The sequence below is a fragment of the Dromaius novaehollandiae genome, chromosome 10, assembly GCF_036370855.1.
Source record: "Dromaius novaehollandiae isolate bDroNov1 chromosome 10, bDroNov1.hap1, whole genome shotgun sequence".
Taxonomy (NCBI): Eukaryota; Metazoa; Chordata; class Aves; order Casuariiformes; family Dromaiidae; genus Dromaius; species Dromaius novaehollandiae.
Window position 1 is genome coordinate 15,641,231 of NC_088107.1, and position 20,842 is coordinate 15,662,072.

Genomic DNA, 20,842 nt, shown 5'->3' on the forward strand with positions numbered 1-20,842 from the left:
CACACACACACACACACACACAGACACAGGGGGGACAGTTTGAGGGCCTTCATACAAGCTGTACATTCTGCTTTTTTTTGTGGATCTGAGCACAGATGTCAGTTCTGTTAATCAGCAGCTTTTTAGAAGAGCATATTCATAACTGACAGGTGTCATATCGCAGAAACAGGAGCACTGCTACAAAACTCTGTGGTGTTTATGGCCAAAAGAAAATCATTTTTTTTAAATATCAAAAAGATCTGCCAATCAAACAACAAAACACTGCTTTAAATAAGAATAATACAGCAGACGAGCACTTAAATCTTCTAATATATAAGCAGATACACTACATTCCTTGAGGATGTTGCCATACTTACAGTTTGAAACCTTGTCTTTGGAATCAATTTCATCATCTGCAGTTTAGACATCAAACAATTATCTTTCACTGGATTCACACCACTACCAGCAGTTGCAATAAAAGCAAAGCATCAAGGATGGGGGCAGTGGGGAGGAAAATCACCAAAGTTAACTACTAATACATTACTGTAAGCTTGTGACAAGCAGACTGAATGTAAACATTACTAGTCATTGGTGAAGTAAGACACTTTATAGAAAAGAAACATTACCTCTCAGAAAAGCACCTAGTATTTCCATTTTCTTTCAGAAACTTTCTCTGAAAAGGTTCCAAAAAAATGAGTGCAAGGTGGTGGGTAAGAGACTAACACTAAATTCAGAGGTTCCTCCTCAATTTCTAGACAGACCTCATTGATACTTTCCCTCTGCTGTCTCTGAACCAGGACAGTTAATAAACTGGAGGATTAAACACTACAGTAACAATCTTTTGCCATATTCCCTCCCAAACAAGCCCCCCAACTCCTAGTACAGTATTTTCAATTATTTAAGTTCCTGGCAGGCAATAAAATTTATTTTTCAGCTGCTCAGCAAGCCAAACAATTCACTGAATACACCTAGTGAAGGCCTGATCCAAATGTAAGGGGCTAGTTAGCCTGTATAATCACACATAAAGCCTTCTGTAGGGTGTTCCCTTCATTATGCCTAAGGAATTTGTTGTAGCATCTTACTGAATTCATCCTGTTGGCATGCATTTCCTGGCCAATTTACCATATGCCTTTGAGATGTTATCTATATTACGGTTTATGTGGGAAATACTAATACTACACATACAAAATACTTACGACATCCCCTTATCAGCAAATTTTAAAGTATACAAATTGTGTATTCCATGAAGTTATGTACGATTAAGTTCTTCTTATATCGCCAATATGTATCAAAACTCTAAAGATCTAAACATAACTGGTAAATTAAGAAGTGAAAATTTGAGTACAGTGCCCTATTCATGTCACACAGTCCCCACTGCCACCTATCTTTTTATATGTTCAAATCTGATTCTTTCCTGAGTTATGCAATACACATGTGGGTAGTACACATGAGGAATTTTTCCTGTTCATTTAGCACATACTCAAGTTTGGAACAGAACTGCAAATAATTATTTTTCAGGATAGTTAGCATCAACAAGACAGTAAATGCTATTTTAACGGCTTTTTACAGGCTTCTCTAATCACACTGTTGTAGATAAACTGTTGACTGTTTAGAAGAGCAGAGTATTTATCTGAACACTGATGACATGCAGCATAAAGATAAATACCAATATGATATGCAATATACCTACACTTTAATATGATTATCTTTTTTATCAAAATAATCCTGAGTATTAGGTTACATTATAAACACTCAAAAGTGTGATTTACTGAGCATATGAATCAGCCTGATTACATGTCAGATTTGAGTTTCAGTAGTTCAGGAGGATGCTGATGGTTCCAGCTTCAGACTGGATGCTATCACTATTCCTGTAATTTTCCAAATGGCAGTAAGGCCTGCCTCTATGTTAGCTCTGCCAGGCTTAGACATCAATTACGATCTAATCTTGGGGAATCTAACTCAAACACAGAGGAGAAAAAAAATAAACACAATATGCATTTATAAGCTGAAAAATATTCCCAATGAGCAGACTGAAAACAAATCTGCATTGCCTCAGCTTGTAATATAAGATACCTTTTTATCTGCTTTTACCACTACAAACGAAAACAGACATGATGAGTCCAGGGCCAGTATCTTTTGTATCTTGATTTTATCAAGCAAAAGGAAAATTACATTGTCTTTCTTGATAACAAAGACCATACAGTACCGCAAACTATATGCTTTATTTTTCATCCTGCTGACAAGGTTTTGTTGTATTAGACAACTGTAAGTACAGCCCAAACCATTATCCACAAAGAACCATTTTACAAGTATTACTTAATTTTTACAAGAACAAAAATCAGTTAACCTGTAGGTGAGCACTATTCAATAAAAAGTATTTTTTCTTCAATTACAAGCACAGTTCTGAATGATGCCTTGTGAGGCAGTGGCAACTGCTAACTGCTGAAGACACCCAAATAGAAAATGCACAAGCATTTTAGGAATCTTCCTCCATAGCCACATCCTCTTGTAGCTTCTGCACCATTTTGTCCTCCAGCTGTTTTGGTTTACCTTCAAAACAAAGAAAGGATTAAATTCAAAATGTCTCTCTAAGCCCAAATAACTTTTTTTTCTTTAAATGATGTGTCCCTCTGTTCCAGAAGAAACAGTCAGCCTGAATGTACTGATGAAACAGTAGTTTAGAAGTAAACCACTCAAGTTGACCCATACTTACTGTCATCTTCCATCACCTTCTAAAACTACTGAAGAATTTTTGCAACAGTAAAGCTGTTACTGTTTTTATGCAAAATCTAAAATGCAGTCAATGTGTTTTTTCATCTAGTATTATGAACTTTGATACAGCTGGCAATATCAATCAGAAGTTTGCACAGCAATAATAAAAATGTATTATTTTTAAAATATCAGTAGCCTTCACACACTATTTACCTACAAAGACTTAAGCCCTTCTGAACACTATTGGGTGACAATAATGTTAATTCTTAACAATGCCACAAGAAAACCACTCCAGAACCGATGTTTGATCTTGCTCTCTTTCAGGCCAGCTGGAATTGTAAAACTTTGAAAAGGTAGCTACCGCTTAGCAAACAGGTCTACTACACGCTGCTGTGCATCATCCTTTTAATTAAGCAAAACAAAAAAAAAGGTTTATTCTTTCAAATTTAACATCTTTTTGATCCTTTCCCAATTCATACCACCTCCCCTCAAAAAACAAGTAAAAGATTAAATCAGAGTTTAAAAATATCCTGACAAAAGTGTGTTCCACACACAATCTTGTTAACTGTTAACACAAACACAAACTGAAAAAACGTAAGCAGAACTCCAGTTAACGTTCAATAGTGTATCACACCAATATCCACTAAGACAAATTGATGGTAATTTTTTATAAAACAATAATGAATAGACAGACTTTTTACTACTTGCCATGTGTGTCTCATTAATTATATTTTTTAAACAAACAATCCATACAATCCACTTTATTAACAACATCTAACAAAAACTAGTACTTGTAATAAGGAGTTCAGAAAAGACATGATTTAGGAGTAATGGGTTTCTGCAGCTGAAAGCTATTTGAAAAAACTCAGTTCACTGATGAAGAATATACATTCTTATATTTGAACTGGCAAAGATTTTGATGAAAATTAGTAAAACTACCATGATATTAAAAAAAGGTTAGCCTATCACTGAAAGAAACTGTATTCTCATATAAGATTCATTACATACACTGAACTACCAAAAAAAAAAAAAAAAAAACCTCTCTCAATGTATTATTAGCTAGCAAGTTCAAGAAGTAGAGTTTAACTACTGTATTTTATATCAATGAGTGGTTCAGTTTGTTGAGTTTAAATGATTCAATTCAAAGGTAAGACTTAGATAAATGCATTAGTAACAAACACATAGTTCAGAAAATACCAGGTATTGAGTGCAGTTTAAAATAGAGCAGTAAGGAGAAAAAGAGAGGAATGCAGGACTAGATAAATAAAGTGGTGCACTTGATTCAAAACCAGGATATCACTCACGTTTAATGGCAAGAGCTGCTCTCCATATACAAAATCCAAATCAATTATAAAAAAATGTACATAATTATTGATCTGTAGAATTAGTCGTACAAAAAAATAATGTCCACATAATATTGCATACACAAGTCAAACTAAGCAAACCAGGTAAATTGAGTACTTACCTGCATGTGGAGCACGAAGAAGGTGGATATTCTGTTTGACTTCTTTGATGTCTTCTGCCTTCTGCAACTCTTTGCTCTTCTTTAATCTGAGGCAGGGGTAGGATGGGAATAAACAGGATTAAATTACCTTCAAAGAGGAGTGTGTTTTCTGTTTAATACATGACATAGCTTTAACTAAAGGCATGTAAACGGTAATTAACTGTGACTATAAGGAAATAATGGTAAAAATATCTGATAACTGGTTCAAGCATATATTGGATGCACAACAAGAAAAGAGCCAGAATTATATCAATTCTTAACAGGAATTTGTTTGAAATTTGCACTCTTCTAACCAGAAGCATCAAAATACACCTACTAACGTTGAGTGTTCAAAAGCTACTTTTTCTTGGAGAGCCAATACAGCACAGTTGTTTGGTCCACTCAACTATCTTACCACATTGCTTGGACTTCTGTGTATGTACAAAGCAAATAACCATCTAAAAGTTCTGATCATCATATCTTTGGAAAGGTGGAACATCTAATATGGATTTGCAAGAGCTCCCATAATACAAGTTTCCCTCCTTACCTGTTCATAATAAATCTGGCTTGGCGTTTTTGCTTGATTTCTTCCACTCTCTTCATTGCATCAACTAAAACAAAGCAAAAGTTGTTTTAAATGTGCTTACATACACACAGTTGAAAACACCTACTGTTTCATAGAGCCACATTACAGTATTCCATAATATGAAACCTCTATATCAGAGACAACTGTTATACTATACAAAGGAAGTTCTTCCTTCTTCAAAGAGCAGAACAGAAGAACATTCTGTGTACTAACTATAACAAATTGCTTCCACTTTTATGCCTATATGTATTTTCTACAGCTAACCATCACAACAAATGACTCTTGTTTTAATTCAGATCAAATGCAAGTTACAACATCCCCCTTAGTGGCATTCATTTGTAACTTAAAAATAAGTAACTCTTTCATCCTACAACATCCAACAAATCATTGTTTGGTTTATTAAAACTGAAGCAGAACAAGTGGAAACGAAGAAACAGCTACATCAGTGTAAAAGGCGTACACTGGGAGCCCCTCAAAAGCTGGAGAGCCACTTCTGTTTTTAACTTTTGTCTTTGAAAAACCTATTAATGCTGCATCTGGTTTTCTAACTATTTTCATGGGGGGGGGGCGCGGAAGGGGGGGGAATTAAGTGAAACGCTGCACCTGCTCACAACTCAACCCATCCTACATTAAGAATTTGGTCATGATTCCAGTACTTTCAAAGAACAATCACTACAAGCATCAATATTCTGAGAAGTCTTCTGAAAACACGTGCATGTAAAAGAAAATTTCACTGCTCACAGCTTATCTTTTGCTTTTTCTAGGGTGACTCACCAGTCTTGCTCCACAACTCTCTCTGATACTTCACTGGTTCATTTCTACGTTTTTCAAACTCAAATGAATTATCCTATATAAATAGAAAATAAATAGAGATTACATATAAGAGCATACTTAGACCAATACATACTTATTGTAGCACTCAATTATCGGATGTGATTTTTTTTCTTTTAGAATCTCAATTCCTACACTTCAACGACCTTTGGAGATTAGCAAACTAGAAGGGAATATACAATTACAATATATACAATTACAAGAGAAATGAATGTTAGTTTTCACAACAGGGTAGCATCAAGTAAAATAATAATAATAATAATAATAATAATAACAATACATGCTCTAGGACACACGGTATACTAACATCCACAGGTCATTCTCATTCTTCCAAAAATTCCCTAAAATTCACTTTTAACAAACTGCCACACAGTACTACAGTATCAGTCACTGCAGATTTTCTCCTAAACTGAGTCAGTCTTTACCTGTTATAATATATTGTTTTATATCACACCACAAGCATAGCCAAAGGAAATATCATAAGAATAGCAGATGCTCAAAGTGCCAGGGTCTTCTAAACTACGTGCATGAAGATATAGACAAACTACTACTGCCTCACACTGGCCAATGGATCTTTTCAGTTCCAAAGGTAAGGGGACAACCAAATGACTGCACAAAAACACTGGAAGCTGGAATAAAGACAGTCCTTCAGAAATACCTTATGAACAACTGCTTGGAAAGCCTATGACCTTCTGAATGCTTTTTGGTTTTTTTTCAATAATTTTTTTTTAAAGAAGAACACTGAAACCCAGGAAAACAAGTAAATACAAGTAAAACAAGTAAGTACCTATAAGCTCTATCCAATGTGCTTAACTGTTCAAAGCAGTGAGAACTGTCACCTTCTTACAAACTACAGTAGTTCTGATTGCTACAAGCCTATTCAGATACCCCCCAAAGCCTGCTTGTGAAAGAATACTAACTGGACCAAAACAAAACACTACACTTATGTATTATGTTTAATACAATAGCATAGATACATTGGATTGCAAAATAAGAGCACTGTTACACTTATTTAGACATGCATGAAGTCATTTTAAATTAAGATCTTAAATTCTTTTCAATAATGTAATTCAACTTAGCCAGGAAACACTTGAAAGCAAGCAGTACAATTACAAAAGATGGTAATTACAGATGTCAATTAAAGATGGCATCTGTGAGTAACATCAAATTAAAAAAAAAAAAAAATCCTTCCCATAAAAAGATCCAGAAAGCAGCAGATTACTGCATCAAAAATACATACTGAATTGTTAGTATTCTGTCAAAAACGGTAATTAAACCGGATTAATTCTTGAATTCTTTAAGGATTGTCCTGCCAAATAAACGTATTTAGAGTTCTTACCACTGAAGTTACTTTGTCCTGAAAATTTTTTTAACATCTCATATCCTCTTTTTGAAACTTTCCTATCCATCCAGAGACTCCTTCTATACATTCTATGCTTTAAGATTTCAAAAGGTATTTGTCTTACATGTTTTTAAATATATAAATACATATAAAAATATAAATATATAAAATACAGACTTCTGAAGGGTACCCCATAACCCAGATTATTGCTGGCTTCCACACTGCAGCTGAAAGGAGATTTGTTACAGTTGAGCTAAAAGAATAAATCACTCCCAAGAAAAGTCTCACTTCGCCTTCCACAGTCCCTCCTTTCACCCACTTACTCCCTTCCCTGGCACTCATCTAATTAAGTGGTAAGCATTCAACTAGCTAACCTAACCTGTATGCAAGAGGAAGAGATTTATTTTCTGCCATTTTAGTGAGTCAATGTAAAGTGTATACCGGTTTGTCTTCTTACCACTGTCAATTCTTTGCCAGCTGCTTTCCGGAAGGCTTTGGTCCATCTGATCTTTCTAGGATTTCGCTTCTTTTTAAAGTTTTTGTGGCATTTTGATTTGCAGAATCTAAATATCTTGAGAAAAAAGAAAAAGTTTACCATCAAATTATGTTATTCCTGCCCAGTTCCAAGCAAGTGTGATATCAAACAATGAAGCTTCTCTAACATCACCATTCACTGAAAAACAACAGTGACCTTTCAAATTTCAATGTTTTAATTTGAGGTATAGCTACTAAGCAACTACAAAGGATTTTATTTTTTATCATTCTGAAAATGAAACTGCATTTTGGCAATTACAAATGCTTTATATTCATTCTCAGGTCAGCATACATAAGTATGTGGAGTTACAAAAAATTCTAAGGTTTGATTATAGCTGGCTATTTGCTTGGCTTGAAACCCAAAAAACTTGGTAATACTCACTTTCTTTTCCTATCACAAATTACAAACTTCCCATATCTTAGATGTTAAATAAAATAATGATCTTCTCCAGTAAGACTATACTACTCCAGAATAAAAACTGCAAAGTATGACACACAAAGAAGAATTATCAAAATTAATTCAAATAAAACCATATTCTTGAAGTCAACAATTCATGACAGCATAACCCTAGCTTCCTGCTGGGTAATCGATTGAAAAAAAGCAGTTTAATATTCATTTTCAAAGTAAACGAGAAGAAATTAGTCTGTAATATAGCTAACTCCCATTGAAAATACTATTAAATTTCCAGAGCTCAAATATTACTAAAATCACACTTTATTGCTTAAGGAGGTCTTTGACTAAATACGAATGTAGTAAGGTCTTTCACGCCACACAGTGACCTTAAACTGCAAACAGCTTACATTTTCAAGGCCATTCCTACATTTTATTTAAAGTTAACATACATAGTTTGTTTTCAATACATTAAATCAAACTTCACACTTTCATAAGAAAAACAATAATGTTAAATATTTGCTCTAACCTTGTAGCATTGATTTTATTCACTGTAAATTACAGAAGCAACGAACAGTTAAAGAGAGCTCCTATCAAGCAGGTTCCCAATACTGCTTGATAAACTGTGCAATTACATAGTGCAATAAAACAAGGAGAGGAAGTTACTATAGAGAAAATATTTCAAAGCAGTCTTTTATTCTGCTCATGAAATATTAGTTGTTGTATACCAGTCCTCCTTATTACTGGGAAAAGAATAAGCTAAAGTTGTTATGAAGCCTTTAATGGTTATTGAAACGTAATACATGGGACAGCACAAGACTGTAACTACCACAGTATCACAAAAACTAATCCATAATACAATTTTTTTCCCATTATATTGTTTCTAAATATTTTAGTTATGAAGAACTGATCAGTCAGTTTATTTCCTCATTCTAAATCTGGATCCCACTCTGGCACTCACAGCTTAAAGTATCTTTCCTAAATATAACTATGGAAAAAAACACAGAATTTCAATTTTGTAACTATGTTATTCTAGACTCAGTTTAGGTATTTGGCATTACTACCCATGGAAGCATTGTATGTTTATCCAGAGCAAGTTTTCAGGTATGCTAATGATACATAAAAGAATTCTCACTGTCTATACTTGGCATTTCATATAAACTAATATACAAATTATATGACAAACAGCTGAGCTAAAGAGCAACCTCCTGCCTGACTCTCCTACATCCAACTGGCATTTTCCAATCAAAAGGAGTACATTGCTCTGGTGTGGCAAAACAGCAGTGACACAAGAACAGGAAGGAGGGAAGAAACACAGTCATATCCCTCTTTACAGTTCTTTATCCTCCCTGAATTTGTACATCACTTTCAGCCATCCTTGGCTGTCTAGTATCCAAAACACAGCTGAAACTTTACTTAAAAATATTCAAACTAACATTCATTATCCAGGAGTTTTCAAAAATCCCTTCTTCGGCCACACCATACTCCCCTTCCCACCTAACAATTACTTCTAAAAAAGTGCATGCAAAAGAATATGAAATCTTCAGTTGGTGTAGTCATCTTCAGAAACATATTTTCCCCATTTTTATCATGCTTTTTTCCCCCTCTTTACTCAGTCTGATCTACCATTATCTTTTGCTTTTCTACAGATTACTTGTTCACATCTAACATTCTACTTTACTGATTTTTTTTTTTAACTTCATGGTCATTTTCTAGCAAACAGAAGGCAGCCGTTTGGACAAGCTCCATTTCGCTCCGGCCCCTCCAAAGGCCTGCGGGCCGGGGAGAGAGCCCGGCAGAGCTACACTCGGTGCCACCCACGGAGCCGCCCCGAGGGCCGAGCCCCCAGTGCTGTGCGCGCCCCGCTACCGCCGTCCCCTCGGCTCCGGCGCACCAGGGACGGGAGGCAGCTACAGCCTTCAGCTACGCGCCGTCGGGGGGACGCGAGCCCAGTACTCCGGCGCGCGGTGCCGGCGGCCCAACTTGTGCGGGAGGCCGCGGCCGCCCGGGCCCGCCGCAGGCCCGACCACGCGGGAGGGGAGGGGAGGGTAGAGGAGAGACCAGGAGCCGGCGCCGGCGCGGCGGGCGTTACCTTGCAGTCGTTGCGCACGAACATGACGCCGTGGCCGGGGTAGATGGGCCCCGAGCAGAAATAGCACTTCTCGATCCGCATCTCCGCCCGCCCGGCCGCGCCGCCCGCCCCGCCGGAAGTGCGCGCCCGCCTGACCGGAAGCGACGGGGTCCGCCGCGGGCCAGCCGCCGCCGCCGCCGCCGCCGCGCCCCCTGCCGGCCGCGAAACAGGAAATGCAGCGGGCCGGGGCGGGCAGGAGGCCCGCGGCCCCCGGAGCCCCCAGCACCGCCTTCCGACCCGGGGTTTGGTTTAAGGCAGCGGGGAGAAGAGCGAGCCCCAGCGGGGAGTCTGCCCCGTGCAGGATTCAGTGACCAGAAAAGATGAATTCTTTAGAACGTGTCTGGAAATCCACGGTTTTCCGTAGAGGAAATACATGACTGACATCTCATGGGACTCCGAAAACACAAAAAGTGCTCGTCAAACTTACTGGTGTTGAAGTTATTGCGAGTTATCCAAAGCAGAGTAAGCTTTTCTAATCGGTCTTTATTTCTTTGGCAGGCTTTAAGCATCTCAAAATGTAAAGCGGACCACGAGGCTTACTGTACGCCTTAGCAAAATCTCGTAAGACAGACAACAGATGGATCAGATGTAAAATGCAGAAGAGATTATTGCTCCAAAATAAGAAACTGGACCACAAGGCCACCATGCAAACAGCAGCGAGATGAGTGTGTGTGGCAGCTCTCACTGCTCTGCTTTCCCTAAAGCTGTAAGGGAGCTCCATTCATCAACGGACTGGAGCAGTAATTTCTAAATCATCATAGGAACAGGCTATTTGGGGAAAAAAATAGAAGAGTATCTACTAAAGCAGTAACATGTCAAGAAACACAAGCACACCACATTCACCTACGGGATATAAACATTAGCCACACACTTGCCACCTGGCATCCACTATATCAGGAACTTGGGGTCCCTCCTTCGATTTCTCCAGAGTTCAGTTGAAAGCTGAGATACTCATGCTTACAAAAGCATTAAAAAAAAAAAAAAAAACCCAAAAAACGCTGAAGTTGGGAGAAACTATTGGACTGTATCGCATCCTTAAAAATAAGCTTTTCCCTTTCCCAGGTGACTCTCTACTTCCCTGAAGCAGTTATTCACATCTTAGAATGGAAAAGAAATACAAATTACAATATTTTGTGGTCAGCTTGCATTTGATCATCTCTGGGTTCTCATTACAAAGACAAAATTCTGTTTTAAATGGGAAGAATGAGTGAAGCGGAAATGGTCCTGTATTAACATCAGGACAGAGACAGTAATCCAGATATACAATTTAAAAAATTAATTTTTTAAAGCAGAATTTGAGGTACTATCTAGAACTGATAGCTCTGCATCCATTACTCTAAGGAACCCCTTGCTCCCACTGCTTCCCCTCCCGCAATGTTCCCTGCTTCTTCTGAAAGAACCTAAGTGCTGGGTACCCTGCACCTTCCTAGACTGTTTGGGCCTGGACCGGGGTCTTCTCTCTGTTCCTTGTTCTTCGATCCTAGGGTGCTATCCCAGGCTTCAAGTGTGAAGTCTTCCTCAGGATGTAAGGCTCCAACACCATGACTGTTGTTTCTCCATTTAGAAGAATCTAACCGTCAGGATTTCTGGGGAAAAATCCATGTGCCTTTAGGGCTGTTTTTGTTTTCTGGTTTCTAGAACAACAAAAAAGGGGGTTGTATCACAAAAGACAGAAGGAAGAACACAAAAATTGCTTTAGTTAGGCAGATTCACCAACCTCACCAGGACTCAGCCACATCCTACAGCAGGAGCCCCCGCCAGAGCGCCTGACCGGTGACTAGCACTCACCCCAGCCCCCAGGAACAACAGCCTCAGCTGACTTGGAGAGCGAGATAGCACTGCACAGGATATTAGTCTCATGCTGTGTGCCGGAGGGAAGGCTCTGTGGCTGTGACAGAAAATGGCAACCCAGCTGATAAGAGGAAATAGTAGAGACACATGAACAAGACAATATTAGGAGAGAGGCTACAAAGACAAGTCTACAACTAGAGGCAAAACCACAAGGCAGTAAACAAGTTCACTTAGGTCTAGGACAGCTGTGCTTTGGCATATGCAATTACAAGCCTTCTTCTCTTTCACTCCGATTAGTTTGAGTTTCTTGCCCATATGACTTTTTTTCCCCATGGGCTTATTTATTTCACTACAGACAGCTTGCTTCTGCCACAGTATTATATTGTGAGATCTTTGGTGGCTTCTATGATTTAAGCAGTGCAGATTACAGACTCTGCCACCAATGCCTCCAGCAGACAAATAGGATAGGAAGGCAAGCATTTGCAATTAGATGGTTTTTTTCCTCAATACAGTTTTCATACCAAGGTGCTAACCTCCTTCAAATACATACCCAAGACAGAGTCATTAGGTTGAGGTTTTAAAGTGCTCACTCCCAAGTTCAAGGCAATGTAGACTGAAGACTGCTGGAGTCAAAGTCTAGATTAATTATTGGAAAAAGTGTATTTGACTTTACTCCCTTAACAGTTATTCACAGACAGAATTAGGTTTCCAGCTGGAAAACAGCCTTCCTGGAAGAGGAGGTTTTGCACAAAATGAATGGCTCATTTGCTTGGTTTTTAACACAGATTATTTTGGCAAGTATTTTTCACAAGATAACACAATAACTCAATCAAACTTGTATCAAAGCTCTAATCTGCAAATCCTTACGTACTTTTCTAGGTTTCCCAATAGGAAGTGTGCCAGCAACTCTTGCATACAGACATGCACTTACAGATTTGGGTTCAATAGAGAACAGAATCATGTAGGTTGGAAGGGACTTCTGGAGGCCATCTAGACCAACCTTCTGCTCAAAGCAGGACAAATTACATCAGGTTGCTCAGGGCTCTGCCCTGACCAGTCAAGTTTTTAATATCTATGTGGATTCCACAGCCTCTCTGGGCTCCTGTTCCAATCTCTGACCACCTGCATGGTGAAAAAAATTTTCCTAATATCTAATCAGATTTTCCCCATGTACCAACTTCTGTCTGTTGCCTCTTATCTTATTACTGTGCACCTCTGAGAAGGGTCTGGCTCCATCTTCAGTATCCCCCCCCCCGGCCACCCGTTATACAGTCGAAGACAGCAGTAAAGTCTCCCTTAGCCTTCTCTTCCTAAGGCTGAGCACCTAAGGCCCGTGGTGGCCTCTGCTGGACTCACTCCAGTATGTCAACGTCTTTCTCATACCGGGGTGCCCAAAACAGGACACACTGTTCCAGATGCCGCAGGGGCACACTTTTGGCTCCTGGTCAACTTGCTGTTGATGGCCTTTTGCTGTTGCTTGTTGCAGTTGATGTCAGTGGCCTTTTCAAAAAAATTGCTTTCCAGCCAGTCAGCACCCAGCCAGTACTCCTGCATGGGGTTATTCCACCCCAGATGCAGGACTTTGCATTTGCCCTTGTTAAATGTCACGAGGTACAGGTTAGCTCATTTCTGCAGCCTGTCAGGGACCCTCTGAACAGCAGCTCTGCCCTCCAGCACATCATATCATATCTGGGCCCCTACATGGCTCTTCATGAAAGCAGCTGGTCTGAAAAGTAGGGCTTCTTGACTTTATAGAAGTGATAGGAGATTTTACAGAATGCATTGCTTGATTCTAATTACTCTGTACAGGCTATGTGCTCACATTAGCAGCTTTCCAAACACCCTACAAATGCAAAAGTAACTCCCCACTTGGCAAAAGATATCAGAATTACATGCCACCTCTGTTATTCCCATGAAGTTCATTCATTCAAGAAAAAGCAAGTTTGAGATGCTGCATAAGTCTTGGAAAGCAGGTCAGAAATGCTAACTGAGAAGACTGTTAAGTACCAGCCATTTTAGTACTTTACTACAATTGAGGATAGAATTAGTCCAGAAACACCAACACACCAGGCAGAAGCCAGGATTATATGGGGTGGATGAGAGAAGTACACTTCAGTAACGGGGGACAGGAGGCACCTTCAAGTGTGTTCCTGCGGAGGAAGAATCTTGAGCCTCATTTTGTTTTCCATCTGTTTGATATTTGTCTGTGCTCACAGCAGTCACTACTGTGCTTGAAATCTCAATCTTCTTCTATGGGCTGGGCTCCTTCTGGTATCACCCAGGATGCATCAGTCCCCATGGGACTGTGGGGGGGACTCAGTCAGTGCCAGAGGGGAACATCAAGGAATACTCATGCCACAGAAGAAAACTTACAAGTATTTGAACTAAAAAAGCCATAAGGCATAGAGACAGTGCATTTACACAGGTTAACATTGAACTGAGTCAAAGCGAAATGCTACAATTCAGTTCAACAAATGTAGACAAAGTTGAGATCAGGAATATTTAACTATTTTATACTGGCAAGAAATCCTGGGACAAAGCATCTTAATGTAAATGCTTTCGAAAACTTTCTGCTCCATTACAGAACTTAACAGTTTCATCTGATACAGCATGGAAACTTCTCTTGAAATAAAGTTTCTCATCACATGGAAACTCTGATTTTTTTTTTAAATCAGTGCTAGACTAGTAAGGATACTGTAATTCACAGTCAGTAAACATTCACCATGATTTCTTATGAAAGCTAAAAAGGGAGCAAAGTTTTATCACAAAATAATTAAAACAGACCGAAGTGTACCACAAGATTTATGGCTTTACATCAAAGCAATTTTATGTAGACTCTCTTTATACAGTAAATAGTTACATATAATATGCAGGACAAAAATATGACAGTTTCAGTATTTAATATCCAATTTAAATGTAGGTATCCAAAAGGAAATATTTTTTACACCTTTTCAGTAGTCACTTAGCTCAGTAGTTGGCTGCAATAATCCTTACTGTTTTCAGGAACTGGATGGAGCTGTAAACACAAGAACTCCTGTTAAAGTTACTGTATGCCAAAGTTCCATTGCAACTCTCTGAAAAGCAAAGAGTTAGTTTAAAAGAAATTCAGACACTGAAGTACATTGAAATGTGTTGTGTCCCACAGTAGAGTTTAATACTCCACTGGTCAGAAACATGATGGTAACTTCAAAAGGCACTCTGAGTTAAACTACAGTAATTCCGGTCCACAGGCATTTTAGATTCTTGGTATTGTATAGTAGAAAAACTATATTTATTCAATATAAATTGTTTTAACCTCTATCTTAGCAGTCAAATTATATTGCACTTTCAAATATTCTGTGTATGTTCTGATAAAAATCTAATATTTACATGTTGTGTTTGTTAAAGAAAAATACATTACTTTTAAAATATTTTAAGAACCAAGTTTTAACACTTATTTTTGTATTTCTAATATAACCAGAGGCTACATCAAAGATACAATTTCATAATTAACTCCTATTCTAGTAAACATTTTTGGTCCTTCAAAAAAATTTGTTATGTTGCAATTCATGTTGACAACTGATGTCAATGTTTGCCTGAACTTGCAGTAGCCAGCCAGACAGAATATTTAAATAAATAAATACATAATTTCTAAAGAAGTAATAGCTTTGGAGTTTTGTAAACAAACAGTTATGGAAAGTCTGTAAAAAGACTCAGTTTGGCATGTTATGATTTTAATTGGCAATACTTTAGACTCTGCCAGGGTAGAAAACAGTTTGGTAGGCACATCTCAAATCAGTCTGGAAAAAAAAAATACTGATTGTTCCTTATGCTGTCATAAGAATAAATAAAAACGATCAAGGAGTAACACCATCCACTGAAACCGAAATAGACATTCATGTGATCTAAAAGAAAAAAAAGGGGGGGGGGGAAGCAACTCTATTAAACACAACCTAAAGGAAAAGAACAAGTCATATATGATAACCAAGAAAATGAGCACTATGAATTTATAGAAATACTGATTTAGACAGAACTGGTATCTTAGACAGCTACGTCTCACAGAAGACAATCATGATTCAATTCTCAATCCAAACTTGAAGAAACATTCCAAATTTGTGTTTGGTAAAACAAATTCAGCACAAAGCACTAGCTCTGACGAAATTTTGCTGACATCTAGGTTGCCCTACATTCCTGTTAGAACATGAGTGGTAATATAAAAGAAACATAACAACAGATGTACACTTATGCCATTTACATATAAATATATGCATATGCATATTCTAGAAATTCAGATGATGCCAGGAGGTCTCATACACATGTTGGATATATTTTATATAGTACAGTTGTAGTTTAAATGTTCAATTTCATGACATACCCAAATTGCTTTAAATGTGCACCCGCTGTGCTTCTCTAGACAGTTTTTTATTCCATACAGAATAGTTCTCTTTTAGCTTTCACCACTAGAAGCTGATGGTTTGCAAGAACAAAAAAAAACTATTTGCATGCTTCTGTGGAAAATGCAGGATTTGCTATTTACCATTGTTACTTATTGACAAAATGATGAAACGTTTCTGTTCAAATAGAATCAAGAACTGTTCTGTTCAAAAATCAAGAGCCCTGTTGGTAAACTTACTGTTAGTAGAGACTTAGAGGAGCAGTCACAGTATCTAATCTAAATGCTTAGTCTGTGTATTCAGTGGAGCCTTCAAATGGCAACTGAGAATCCAATTCAGATGCCTACCCTTTACTATTGCCCATAGAGAGAAATTTTTCTAAGTTTGGTGATGAAAACTTCCCTCCTTCTCTTCCCTCCAAAGAAGAGATTTCAGGGAGTATCCAGTGTTACACCAAACTGATAAACCTCTGTCTTATCCACTAATAAACTGCATACCTTCCAAGCAATGTCCAATGTTATTCAAAAGGAAACACCAAGAATTAATACAGCTTCATAATATAACTATATGATGCTATTGGTCCACAGGTTAAACAGTTAAGCTGCAACTGTACTATACCTTAGCATACATATTAAATTCAATTGTTGTAACTGAGTTAACAGCCACATTTGCCTTTTTCTTGCTCCTCGTTCAGCTGTTCTGTAGAGCTGTGCCCATTGGAGCGCACTACCCCTTCTGGGATCCAGGATTTATCCACACACCGTTCCATGCGCTTCATGATGAGGTCGAGCAGAGTATCGATGGCTTTGCTTACGTTACTCCCATTAGCTGCACTGGTTTCAAAATATGGTATTCTGCAGAAGATGAAAAAAAAAACCACAAATTTAAATCATACAGTTTATATTCACGGGAACAAAACCAATACATGATTACTGCCACATAGTTTGAAAACACACAAAGGCTATTACTGATACTCCAGAGGAGAAAGGGACTAAGTGCTCAGTGGTCTGAAATACAAACGAAATGGCTCACACTGTAGATGGGGCAGAAGGATAGGCATGACTTTACATTAGAGAGAACTGGTAGGTATGAGTTCCCAAAGTTATGCTCCTGAAGTCTGCTTTTCCAGTTCTGCTCACCCACAAGAGATTCAATTACTTTACACGGCCTTGTCTGCCTATCAGTGTTCTCCTTACCCACCTCCGCATCAGCTACAGCGCCATTGCAAGACAGCAGTGCTAGTATGCACCTTCTCCTGCAAGCGAAGCGAATGTGATGCTCTTGCCATCACTACAAAAGGTGTCACTGGACTGGGTCAACGCTTGTTTTAAAATGCGTGTCAACGGCCCCAACGGATGCCAAATATTACTGCCTTAGAAGTGTATCTCCAGCATAGAAGAGTTAGGGATAAGATATTCTTCCTTCCATTGAATTCACCAACCCCTCCTCCCCTAGCGAGCACTCCAATTCTCACATGCCCCCATCCATAGCAAATAACTGCAGACAAACATGAAAAAACACATGAGTAAGTTGGCAGGCATGCTGATCAGGGATCCAGATTTTGGGGGAAGCAGTGCATCCACGTTAAAATGGAGAACGCATACAAGACATTTTCTCCTCTCTTTTCATTGCTCTGAATGCCCCATTCCTATCAAGATAGGAAAGTAGCAGATATGACTGGCAAGACAGATAAAGGAGAAAACAAAATAGAACCAGGGGAGTGGACAAGAGATATGAGTTGAGGTTGTCAGGGTGAATGGACACAGAAGAAAGAACACGAAGGGTAAGTGAAAGCATTATCAAGATAAAAGAAGGAGATGAACAAAGCTAGTACAAATGAAAAAAAGCTTAAGGAAAGGGAAGACTGAGTAAAGGAAGATGATAATAAGGATGACCAAAAATACAAGTCACAGGGGGAAAAACTGGAAGAAAAAAGCGGGATACAGGAATAGGAAGATGAGGATAATCATCTGCAGTGGACACTTACGTGCTTAAGGAGGTTGATGAGAAGGGCACAAGAGCATCAAAAGAGACAGGAATAGAGTGATAAGCAAATAAAAAGCCTAGTGGACGTTGACATTCACCAGTTTGAAGTTGGTCACTGCTTGGATGGAGGATGACTAGAGATGTGAGGCGAGAACTCCAAGCAGCAGTAATAAGCAGTAGATGAATGCAGAATATTCTTTCCGTTATTTTTTGAAGCATAAGGTTGGAAGAGTTAACTATGGAGTCAAAGAGAAGAGAAGGAAGAGGAAGTAAGGGGAGGAAAATACTGGGGGTTTCTATCTGTACACTAATGCCAGGATGAACAAATGTAACCAGTATCAGGAGCAATGGACAATAAATAACAGTTCCTATTAAGGACAAAGGGCCTGCAGACAGTGCCATGCCCCGAAGGGCACCATTAGGTTAACTAAATTTAATTCTAACTCCTGCCAGAAAAAAATTCTGACTCTGGCATAACAGTGAAAGGGCAGATGCCTGCTGTTGTACTTTAAACTGTACCCTAAACCAGTTGAGGACCCTTGTTTTAAAGGATTTTTACAGAGACACACACGTATTATTTTAGGCTCCCTACAAGCATGCCCCTTTTAACACTAAGTTATGGCCCATGTTGTATCAGACCCAACCGAGTATTTTCAGGCAAACACCAGCGTGCTTTCCCCCAGCGTGCCCCCTCGTACTTGGGAGCTGCTCCCAGCCTGTGACTTCCAAACTCTCCTGTAAACCCTTGCCTTTCTAGAAGACTTCTGTAAGATCTCGACACAGCTCAGGCTGGCGTGTGGGGATACCACTTCCTGTCGTGCTGGTTGCAATCCTCCCTGCCGCTATACCGTTTCAACTGTAAACTCTGTTTAAAAGGTTTATCCTGTGTTTGTACAGTGCTCAGCCCACCTAGGTCTTGGCTAACAACAAGAGTTTCTGAGCACCTCGGCGTCAAACATATAGTACCGCTTTCCACTACTGCTGAGGGTCAGGGTGTTTTAATAGCTGGTCTGCAGGCTTGGCCCCTCGGCGCTCAGTGCTCCCCCCGGGGTGGTGCTGGCGCGGCTACCTTAGTGCTGTTCCCCAAGTGACTGAAATAATCACCTCATAATTTTAAGTATTTCTTGCTTATCTCTAATTTGCAACATCCAGTGAGTGGTCAAAAATATTATACTCCTGTCTCAGTATCTACGTCTCCTATGAACATTTTCAAAATATGTCACCTACTAGTACAAGGCCTTTCCACAGAAAGGATATTCAGGATCACGCACTCCTGTCATGAGCAGACTGTTTGCTGTGGCAGGATTTATCTTGCTTTCTCCCAGCAGCATTTGGGAAAGTGTAGCAGCTATCCTGTCTCATCTCCGCAGGGCAGAGAACGCTGTAACTGCCTGCAGATTGGATGTGATCTATAACTTTGACTTTTAGTTCCCTGTTCCTAAACTAAGTTGGCATTATCGGCCACCGTGATAAATGTATCACGAATTGTTTTTTGCAGAAGGTGAAGTGACATACAGAAAGATCTCTTTCAAATCTGTAAGAAATTGCTACATACCACCTGTTGCTGTTCAATCCCAAAAGCTTTTGCTCCTTCATAAGCAGCCAGTTAAAATACCATATGCACTTGCTGTTGGCTGCGTGATATGGAATTCAAACAAGCATTTTGGTAGGAGGAGGAAAAAGGAAGCAGGTAATATTGCACTACACCCATTTGTCTCTAATACACGATTAGCTTCAGATTTGCCTCCCTGCAATGATTCTTCAAGGTCAAGGAAAGCTGATTTGTGACTACGTCTGTGATAGCAAATAGTGTGGCAGACCAGGACCAGGCCTGCAGAACAAGCCAATTAGGGCCGAGGACCCAAAGTTCACCTTATGGGTGTTTTGCAGGTCTTTGGACCAGTGCTATTTCGATCCCCTGGACTGAATGCACATTAGCAGCTGAAACACATCTTCTGGTTCAGTTTTTAATTGAAAAGAAATCCAGTTCGCACGCAACAAGGCTACTCCACGATGTGCATCAAACCACCGTAAATGGCTCAGAAGACTTGCTTCAAAAATACACATCTGATCTTCACTAGAATGCAAATATAGTCCAGAGATGAGACTCATGGAATAGTTAACAGGGTAGAAGAGTCTTATGGAATTTACTATCAGAAGACTCCCATCAGAAGAAAGCTTTGGCACTGTTCCTTTAGGGACACATGACCAGTGCCAGCAGGGATGGGGAAAAGCAAGGCTGCCATCTCCTTCAGCTGGTCAGCTGATGTTCAGTTTGGGGACTCCCAGGGAGAGATTAAGACAGCAATTAGATGTCTTCAGGAAAACACGGCTGAGGACTGGGTACCTTTTGAGGGCAGCTACTAAGAACTCAGCTAAGGTACAGGCCCAGCAAAATTCCTTGAATAGTTGAAGGAAATTTGAACAGCTGAGAAGAAAGAGAAAGGAGGGGAAAGGGTAGCACAGCACACCACACACAATTTGGGGAGGGACATGGGGAACTGTGGTCTGGACCAGAATCACTCTTTTGTAGGAACCCAATTCTCTAAAATAAACTCTTTGTATGCCTGCAAGTAGTCCAGAGGCTCTCAAAGAAACTGAGGCAGCATGTTTCAACAGCCATGCCAGTACAACAAACTTTTGTGATAAAACTCAAATTGTAAATTAGGATATCATTGCTTAATATTATTCTTGTTTTCCTCA

The 20,842-nt window shown here is 39.2% G+C and overlaps 2 protein-coding genes across 6 annotated transcripts in view; both read right to left on the minus strand.

Moving 5' to 3' along the window:
- Positions 1-2,182: 2,182 nt before the first annotated feature.
- On the minus strand, positions 2,183-10,107 carry RSL24D1 (ribosomal L24 domain containing 1). The gene is made up of 6 exons (XM_064517392.1): positions 9,951-10,107; positions 7,391-7,504; positions 5,535-5,607; positions 4,722-4,785; positions 4,157-4,242; positions 2,183-2,529 (listed from the first exon to the last, which is right to left on the minus strand). Exons 1-6 carry the CDS (start codon positions 10,029-10,031, stop codon positions 2,456-2,458), a joined length of 492 nt encoding a protein of 163 aa, XP_064373462.1. The 5' UTR covers positions 10,032-10,107; the 3' UTR covers positions 2,183-2,455.
- A 4,462-nt stretch (positions 10,108-14,569) lies between these two features.
- Positions 14,570-20,842, minus strand: part of RAB27A (RAB27A, member RAS oncogene family) — a 38,104-nt gene continuing 31,831 nt past the window's right edge. For 4 of the 5 annotated variants that reach the window (XM_064517390.1, XM_026104746.2, XM_026104745.2 and 1 more), the window contains one exon: positions 14,570-17,007. In XM_064517390.1, the coding sequence (XP_064373460.1) occupies positions 16,809-17,007 (199 nt within the window). In that variant the 3' untranslated portion in view covers positions 14,570-16,808. The remainder of the gene's footprint in view (positions 17,008-20,842) is intronic. The other variant, XM_064517391.1, reaches the window with a different exon arrangement.

What these genes read in the sequence shown, in the direction of transcription:
- RSL24D1 (XM_064517392.1), bottom strand. Translation starts at nt 10,031, where the DNA reads ATGCGGATCGAGAAGTGCTATTTCTGCTCGGGGCCCATCTACCCCGGC. An exon ending in TCGTGCGCAACGACTGCAAG is followed by an intron (nt 7,505 to 9,950) that starts GTAACGCCCGCC and finishes TTTTTTCTCAAG; the next exon opens with ATATTTAGATTCTGCAAATC. An exon ending in CTGGCAAAGAATTGACAGTG is followed by an intron (nt 5,608 to 7,390) that starts GTAAGAAGACAA and finishes CTATTTATATAG; the next exon opens with GATAATTCATTTGAGTTTGA.